Source organism: Chlamydotis macqueenii, chromosome 8, assembly GCF_036417535.1.
Source record: "Chlamydotis macqueenii isolate bChlMac1 chromosome 8, bChlMac1.mat, whole genome shotgun sequence".
In the NCBI taxonomy this organism is placed as follows: domain Eukaryota; kingdom Metazoa; phylum Chordata; class Aves; order Otidiformes; family Otididae; genus Chlamydotis; species Chlamydotis macqueenii.
The window spans coordinates 165,307-174,510 of record NC_141563.1 but is presented as its reverse complement, the minus strand read 5'-3'; the positions used below and the strand labels follow the sequence as shown (position 1 = coordinate 174,510).

The window sequence follows — 9,204 nt, the reverse complement described above, 5'->3', positions numbered from 1 at the left end:
CAAAGCCAGCCTGAAGATTGGACTAGAGACCCACAGCAGTCTCTTCCCCACCAACCCTTCCATGAGCCTTTGCCTTACCACGCATCCTATGAGGTGAGATTAAGGTGGAAGTGAGGGTAAAACAGTGAAAGTGTGAGGAAGAAGGATGGTGAGGTCTTCTGTGCTGACCTTTGCCTCCCATTCACCATCCCCACCTTCAGCCCTCAGAGTCAGGGTGGGTAGAAGAATTGGGAATAGCAGAGGAATCTGAGCCTGGGAAAAAGGAGTGGGGTGGGGGAATGATCTTTAAGTTTTGCCATAGTTTCTTACTATCAAAATCTATTGTAATTAGCAATTATCCTTCCCCAAGTCAACTCTTCTTTGCCAGGGACAGTAATTAGTAAGTGATCTCCCTGTCTTTATCTTGAGCCATGAGCTATTCCTTCTTCGTTTCCCCTTTGTCCTTTTGAGTCGGGTGTGTGAATGAGCAGCTGGTTTGGTGCCTGGTTGCTGGCCAGGGCTAACCCACTACAGGGCCACCACGGCAGGACTGCTGCGTCCAGTCTAGGGCTCACCAGCACAAGAAAGACCCTGACAGACTGGAGCGAGTCCTGCAAAGGCCAGAAGGATGGTTGGGGCCTTTGGACACAAAGAGGTTGAGAGAGCTAGGCATTTCAGAAATCCCTCTGATTCAAACACTGAAGCAAGAACCCAGGCCAGCTGGTGGAATCTCAAGGACATTTTCAGCATTGGTCAGGACAAGGCCACGAGCACCTGATGGAGCTGGAGCTGCCTGGGAACAGGCTTGCTGAGAGACCAGCTGTGGCAAGAGCTAAGGAACTTGGTGTGTAATGACTGTCAGTAGGAAACTGATTTTTTGTAATAACGGCAGAGAAGTTGGGTTGCACTGAGCCTCAGAGGAGGTCGGAGGTGACCGTGTAGCAAAGGTCCCTCCTCAAAGCCGGGGTGTATGGCCAGACATGGAACTGGCCAGTGACAATTGTCCTGGGACAGGTTCCCTGGGGTGTCCAGGGAACATGGCACAGACCGGGTCCCTCTCTGCTGCACCTTTGGTGCCTTGCTTCCTTCACCTTGACACCTGGCTCTGAACCATGAGCACACACAGAGCTTAGCTCTACACTGGTGCTTGTTTCCAGCAGACTCTTTCCAGCCCAGCTCAGCCCTTCTCCATCTCTCCTCACCTCTTTGGGTCCATCACAGCAACTGGAACCCCCGACAGTGCCCACCGCAGGGAGCTGCAGAGCTCTGGGCCCTCACCCCCAGCCCCAGCCCCTCTGAAGGGCACAGCAGCTCCTGGGGGGCAGAGAAGGGTCTCAGCCATCCCCACAGCCCCAGGGCTGGTGCCTGCAATAGTGGCACAAGGTAAAGGCCACCCAATCTCAGGCCCTTATACATTCTTATTGTAGATGCTCCTCAACTCCTCCTTCTCTGCCCCCACCAGCGTCTCGCTCCAGGACAACACGAGAGCCCTGGGCCTCCTCAGGCAGCTCCCACATCTCTCTGGTCTCCCTTCCTTCTGCCTGCTGGGTCCTCACTGACTCCCATGGCGCTGCAGAGTCCTTGTTTGTGGATACCTGGATTCATGCTTTACTTCTGGGGAACTTCACCTTTGAGCGTGTTTCACCTTCCTTCACGCCCAGCCCAGGGCACATGGTGAGTCCCCATGGTACAGTGACCTTAATCCCAAGCACAGGGAGAACACACAAGGAGAAAAGAAGCTCTAAAAGACCAATTCTTTAGATATTTTCTTGGCAATAGCTTTCTAAGAATAGCTCAGCCTTCAGGCACTGCACCTGGGAGATCTCCTTTTATTGAACAGCTGCTGTTGGACTGGCCGCGTCTGACCCAGGGCTGATCAAGAGTCAGATACAACAGGATCAAATTTCAAGAGAAGCAATATAAACCCAGAAAGAAAGGGGTAACAGTGTGATTATTACAAGAGAAAAAAGTAGAGTCCTGGCCTACAATAAACCCTGAGAAATGTGCAGCGAAGGGGAGGCAAGTTATGGTCACTGAAACAGTGCCAGCTGGGCCAATTTCCACAGGGCATCCTGGAGCTCCTGGTTCCTCATGCTGTAGATGAAGGGGTTCAGTGCTGGAGGTACCACCGAGTACAGAACTGCCATCACCAAGTCCAGGGATGGGGAGGAGATGGAGGGAGGCTTCAGGTGGGCAAACATGCCAGTGCTGATAAACAGGAAGACAACAGCCAGGTGAGGGAGGCACGTGGAAAAGGCTTTATGCCGTCCCTGCTCAGAGGGGATCCTCAGCACGGCCCTGAAGATCTGCACATAGGACACAACAATGAACACAAAACAGCCAACAGCTAAAGAAAAACTAACACCAAGAAGCCCAGCTTCCCTGAGGTAGGAGTGTGAGCAGGAGAGCTTGACGATCTGGGGAACTTCACAGAAGAACTGGTCCAGAGCATTGCCCTGGCAGAGTGGCAGTGAAAAGGTGTTGACTGTGTGCAGGACAGCATTGAGAAACCCACTGGCCCAGGCAGCTGCTGCCATGTGGACACAAGCTCTGCTGCCCAGGAGGGTCCCGTAGTGCAGGGGTTTGCAGATGGCAACATAGCGGTCATAGGCCGTGACGGTGAGAAGAGCAGACTCTGCTCCAAGCAAGAAGAAAAGTAGAAAGACCTGAGCAGCACATCCCATGTAGGAGATAGCCCTGGTGTCCCACAAAGAATTGGCCAGGGATTTAGGGACAGTGGTCGAGATGCAGCCCAGATCAAGTAGAGATAGGTTGAGGAGGAAGAAGTTCATGGGAGTGTGGAGGCGGTGGTCGCAGGCTATGGCAGTGATGATGAGGCCGTTGGCCAGGAGGGCAGCCAAGTAGATGCCCAGGAAGAGCCAGAAGTTCAAGAGCTGCAGCTCCCGCATGTCTGCGAAGGCCGGGAGGAGGAACTCGTTCACAGCGCTGGTGTTGGACGTTTGTCCCTTTGAGCATGGAGCTCTGTACAAAATGGAAAAGGCAGTGACAAGTGAGGGGAGATTTCTCCAGGGAAAATCAAAGTAATTTCTGACCATCCCCCCGGCCAACTAGGAGATCTTCCTTCAGCTCCATGGCTGCAGCTCTGGCTTGCACCAGCAGAGCATGCCATGAGGAGCAGTGTCCCTGCCCAATGGCTTTTGAGGAGTCAGTTCTGCTTTGCAGTAGTTGGTTCATGGAAGAGGTGAGACAGGGGCCACTCCTGGTGCTCAGTCTTGTTCAGATGAAACTACTCCTAATGTCGAAGGGCTTGTCAGCATCTGTCCTCCCACTGCTAAGGTATCGAAAAGGCAGAAGGCGGTTTGGCAGGCTTGGTGTTTTTTACAGCTCATCTCCATGTCCCATGCAGAGTGTTCTTGGATGTCAGACACCCTCAGCATTTCTGCTGCCCTCAGGGAGAACAGAGGGTTAACCTTGGTTTTGTCTGTTTTTTGTTTTGACAGGTTTATGTATACACATTTCCCCCCGTGAGTGAAACGTATGGATGACACTGGTGAAGGTGACCGGACAAGATACCCTTTGTCTCAGCACAGCAACTCCCCGGAACCCATTTACGACAAGCTTGGTAGTGGTACCCTTCACCGCCAGTGAGTTCACCGACAACGTTACACAGTTGCCCAAACTTATAAACTAGTGGGACAGCTGGCTGCCGTATCTGGGTAAATCACCTGCATTACTCCCACAAGAACTTTGAATCCTGGGAATATTGGATGCAGACAACTGTACCTATTTCAAATCTACTAGTAACTCTACTAGTATAGCTTTTTCTCATTTGTTACTTGATGTAGATAGTATACGACATGCTACGCTTCAAAATCGCACTGCTATTGACTTTTTACTCCTAGCTCATGGAGGTGGATGTGAGGACTTGGACGGTTTGTGTTGCATGAGCTTGAGGGACCACTCGAAGTCCATCCGTGCACAATTGCTAGAGATATGCCAACTGAACCAGCAATTAGTGGAAGCAACTGGATGGAACCTGTTCACTGGGTGGACATGGAGGTGAGGTTGGTTAAAACAGTTATTGTTGTGGACAATTGTTCATACAGTTTTACACCGCTTAAGAGTACGGGTTGTGGAATACCACAGTGTCCCAACTACGGACCATGCGGTGGCACGTGTGAGGGATTTCAGTGATGGTCCATTTAGGGCCACTGTGGGAAATTACAAGCAGCACACAGCTGTGAGAACGTGACCTTGGAGAGGGGAGCTAGGAGGGCTGTTACTGAGCAGGATGTTGCTGCTATCCGGGAACCGCTGTTAGCCAGCAGGGCATGTACTTGGCAGGCCTTGCGCATGTGCTGGCCACACGTGCACCAACACCTGGTCAGTACTCTGCCACTGAATCTGCTGAGGGGATAAACAGAGGCGGCTCAGAGCAGAGGAGAGAGAAAGGACGTAGAGCACACTCTGCGAACAACAGGGGACGCCCTGAGGGTGCTGCGCCTGCCTCCCTTCTCTGCTCTGACCCCGCTGATCATCGTCCTCCTGCTCGGCGGTGTCTCTGACTTAGTCGGGGTGGTAAGACTCTCACAAAGGGAAAACAATGTGCTAGTAACTACTTATGCTAGGAACTGTAACTGCTTATGCAAGGCTATAATAGAGCAATAAATACTGTTGTGCTTGTAAATATCATATGCTGGGTGAACTTTGTGCATAGGAATCCTATGAACCGGTTACAAAATCCCAGGCACAAATCCAGGCTGGGTGGAGAATGGATTGAGAGCAGCCCTGAGGAGAAGGACTTGGGAGTGCTGGTGGACGAGAAGCTCAGCATGAGCCAGCAATGCACCCTTGTGGCCCAGAAGGCCAACCGCATCCTGGGCTGCATCAAGAGGAGCGTGGCCAGCAGGTGGAGGGAGGTGATTCTCCCCCTCTACTCTGCCCTGGTGAGACCCCACCTGGAGTACTGTGTCCAGTTCTGGAGCCCCCGGCACAAGAAGGACATGGACCAGCTGGAGAAGGTCCAGAGGAGGGCCACGAGGATGATCAGAGGGCTGGAGCACCTTTCCTGTGAGGCCAGGCTGAGAGAGTTGGGACTGTTCAGCCTGGAGAAGAGGAGGCTCCGGGGAGACCTGATAGTGGCCTTCCAGTACCTCAAGGGGGCCTACAAGAAAGATGGGGAAAGGCTGCTCCGTAGGGCCTGTTGTGATAGGATGAGGGATAATGGTTTTAAAATAGAGGGAGGTAGATTTAGATTGGATATTAGGAAAAATTTTTTACAATGCAAGTTTTGGAACACTGGAACAGGTTGCCCAGAGAGGTGGTGGATGCCCCATCCCTGGAAACGTTCAAGGTCAGGCTGGATGAGGCTCTGAGCAACCTGATCTAGTCAGGGATGTCCCTGCTCCTTGCAGGGGGGTTGGACTGGATGACCTTTGAATGTCCCTTCCAACTCTAACCATTCTATGATCCTATGATTCTATTTAGTGCAGAGTGGGCAGTAGGCTACTGTGGAAGCTTCTGTCAGAAGCTGCTAGAAGTTGCTCCCCGTCGTCCAGCGGACTTGGCCAGGCCTAGGGGGGACCTGCTGATGTGTAGAGAACCTGAGAGGCGTCTGCTCTCCTGTTGTGAAGAATTTCTTGTGAGAAATTGCCCACCTTTCTGGGCAACCTGTTCCAGTGCCCTGAGGCCTCTCCCGGGCACCACGAGGCAGCGCGGGTGTCCTCTCCTTGCACAGGGAGTTCAGATCCATCTCCTAGGCGCGAGAGGGGTCGCCGAAAGACTGCCAGCCCTCTTTGTCCTCCCTGCAGACCCTGCACACCATGGACGTGATGCTGCAGACGTTTATACTCAGCTCTCCCGCCTCCAGCTTCAGCGAGGAGCTGCAGAACATCTTGCAGGTCTGGCACGGGCACAGCGTGGGGTTGGCAGGGGCTGTTCTTCAACCGTTGCTGAACTTCACAGGACGCCTGGAGTGACTGCATGAGTCCAGCCGGGAGATCAGCAGTGCTGCTTCTGCTGGCACGGGCGGCAGCTCCCAGGGCACACCAGCAGCTTCTCTCCTCCCAGATGCTGCTGAACTCCACCAAGTCCACGATGGCAGCGGTGTGCGAGAGGGCCGTGGGGAGGATCGCGATGCTGAGCTATTTGCTGGCCAGCTATTTCTCACTGGAGGTAAGAGCCAGGCCCCTTCCAGCAAGCCGTCTCGCCTTCCCTGCACACCAGAGCAGCCGGCAGCTCGGGGTGCCTGCGAGGCAAGTCGGGGCACAGGCTAGGGCACTCGGCAAGGCTCTGCCCTGAAGCAGGCCTCTTGGTCCCTCCTTCCCCTATGGTCTCCGCTCAGCCCTTCTGCTGTTCTGCCTCCCTCGTCCAGGGCTGCTGTCACTTTGGAACAGAGGAGGACGGCCCTGACTGCTACGGGGACATATCCCGATCCTGACAGCTGGTGGGACAACTCATGCTTCTCAGCTCTTGCAAGGACAAAGACACAGGCTGTGTGGCCCTGGATGCTCTTCACCTCCTCTACAGTTTCATCCTGCAGCAAAGACGTAAGAGAAGCTGTGGCAGGCCGCGTCCCTGCAGACGTGCACACCTCTGTTCTCTTCATCGCTTAGGAAGCGTCTTAGCAAAATCTTGTGTCTTACTGACTCTTCTGTGTTTCCTCTCCATTTAGGCAACGTGCTGCCAGAGGACCATCCAGAGTACCCAGAGTTCCAACGGAGATGGGATTCCGAGGGTAACTGGTTGCACTCTTCGCTCGATAGCAGCGACACGATGAAGGTAATGACGTCCCCCCTTGCTGGGACTCTGGTCCGTGGCATTGGCAGGAGGCTTGTGTGTGCAAAGGGACCCAGAATCAGTGGGGCTCAGCCAAGCAGCACCACCAGGTCGTTCGTTGTGATTCATCTTGCCTTCTTTGCTTCCCCCTACATGTTTGGAAACTGCCTCGAGCCGTATGAGAGGACAGATGTCATCCTCACAGCCATCGAGGCCATGACAGACAACAGCCTTTGTGACATGTGGGGGGCCAGCAGCATGCTGGACGAGGCCGTGAACAATCCTTCTTCCTGGCTGACGGACGTGAGCGGCCTGTGGCTGGATCTCCCTGCCCATGAGTCCTTTCAGGGCTTGCTCCTCCCTCCCTCCCTCCCTCCTTCCTTTCCTCCCTTGCCCACCCCTCAACCCCTCCCTCCCACTCCCTAGTGTGTCCAGCACCTGCAGCCTTCCTAAGCCTAAAGAGAGGGAGGGGAAGGGCAGCAGTTTCAGTGGCAGCAGCTGTGCAAACAGCTGTGCTGCAGTGGCAGCACCATCCTCACCTGTGTCCCCTCCAGGTGCCAAAGATCATGACTGCCATCCATGGAAGCCTGGACCGCATTTGCGTGACACCAGCCCCGCGCAGCATGGATGCACTCCTCCTCTTCCTGGCCAACTGGCGCCCTAAGGAAGTGGTGAGGAGCTTGTTGAAGTTCTCTCTACCAGCTGACAGGTAGTGGCCCAGACACCCTTGAGGGCTTGTTCCCTGTGGGGAGAGGGGTGCGGAGACTCCGGCTGCCAGACCCTTGGGAACCTGCAGGACATCCTGGAGGAGCTGGGCCCTGGCCCAGCATGGTGGTCAGCTAACCCTGCTGACCCAACGCTCTGGCTTGCAGCGCTGCCCTGGCCATGTGGGAGGTGATCTTCTCCCTGCCCCAGCCGTTGGAGAAAGTCTTGATGGAGCTGCGCAGCGAACTCCAGGACCAGCTGGTGTGCAAGTTGTTCCACACCATCAGCGACGACGTCTGCATCCTGCACCTGGCTGTGAGTGACCGGAGCAGGCCTTGCTCACCTGCAGGGCTGTGCCTGCCCTCTCCCCTGCCATCTGCCCCCAAACACTGTTCAGCCGCTCCTCAGAGGCGTGAGGAGAGGCTGGCCATGGTCAGAGGACAGCAGGAGCCATCACAGACACCGTGCTGTGTGCGGCCTGGTGCAGGGCACGGGGGGATTCAAGAGGCCCTGCACAGGCAGAGCTGTCCCCAGGATGGGCTGTCTGGCCCCAGTGCCCTTGCCCTGAGCTGCCAGTGGGAACCAGGAGCCGCTGGGTGCGGGGAGCCCTGCAGGCTCTGCCAGTCCTTCACTGCCCTCTTTGTTGCAGCTGCTGGCCGCCAGCGACGTTCGGTCAGAGGATTTTGCTGCCTTGTACAATGAGCGGAGGTCTCTGCAGCACTCAAGCCTGGAGGGTCTCTCGCTGACACTGCAAGGCCTCGTTTCGCTGTCACAGAGACCTGAGCTGGTGAGTGGGGCAGAGTCAAGTGGAGCCCAGTTGGCAGCCTGGGGCTGCTGGGGCAGTGGGTGATGTGGTAGCTTGGCCTTGGCTGGGAGTCGGGAGGTGGGGTGACGGCTCCAAACATCTTCCCTTCATGGAGGGGCCTGCTGCTGTCCTGGGGAGCTCTCCAGGCACAGGGGGTTACCAACCCTTCGGCCCTTTGGGCTGCTCAGAAAACGGGGTGGCTGAGCAGGGGCAGTCTTTGCTCTCCTACCACCTCTTCCCGCCCCCTGCTCTCTTTGCATCCCCATCAGTGTGTCCGTGGCCACCGCCAGCCAGGAGGCTGCTGCAGCAATTCCCGTGCTTGCTGCCAGGAAGCCGGAAGAGAGGCTGGTGCTCAGGGACCAGAGCAGTTTGGCCAGGATGGCCTTTCACTGCTTCACAAAAAGGAGATGGTGTGTTTCATACAGGCAAGAAAAATGCAGGTCGTGCTGGGAGACGTCCTGGAGACCCTGCAGCATGCCAATGAAGACATTCAGATGAAGGCCCTGCTTGTCTTCAGAAAAATGCTGGTTTATCTGAAGTGGGAGAATGCCTTCCCCTTCACTCTGCAGCTGGTGGAGAAGCTCCTGCCACTCTTCAGCAATGTAAGGCTGCTGCGGGAGCCTGAGCCAAGGCAACGGACACGCTGCAAGGACAGCTGCTGGTCAGCCCAGCCCTGTGGTCAGCGGTCGGGCAGGGCTGCTCTCCTCCTCACTCCCCTGGGCTCTGCAGCCCAGCACGACTTCTCCCTGGCAGGCTGATGCCTCCGGGTATCACCGGAGACCTGAGAGCCTACGCTGGGGCCCAGCTCGGCCCCTGTGCACAGCACCAGCTGCCCAAGAGCTGCTCCCAGAGCCTTGAGGGCCTCCTCAGCTGCAGCGCCAGGCCGGAGCAGACGTTCTCCCCAGGCGCCGTGGCGGGGGCTGAGGCTGAGCCATCTGTGTGTCCACCGGAGGGATTTCCACCGGCCAGCCTGGTCT

The 9,204-nt window shown here is 55.7% G+C and overlaps 1 protein-coding gene across 1 annotated transcript; it reads right to left on the bottom strand.

The window, feature by feature from the left end:
* Positions 1-2,009: 2,009 nt before the first annotated feature.
* Positions 2,010-2,771, bottom strand: LOC147599767 (olfactory receptor 14J1-like). Its single transcript, XM_086753526.1, has one exon. It carries the CDS (start codon positions 2,769-2,771, stop codon positions 2,010-2,012), a length of 762 nt encoding a protein of 253 aa, XP_086609652.1.
* Positions 2,772-9,204: the final 6,433 nt, after the last annotated feature.

What these genes read in the sequence shown, in the direction of transcription:
- LOC147599767 (XM_086753526.1), bottom strand. Translation starts at nt 2,771, where the DNA reads ATGAACTTCTTCCTCCTCAACCTATCTCTACTTGATCTGGGCTGCATC.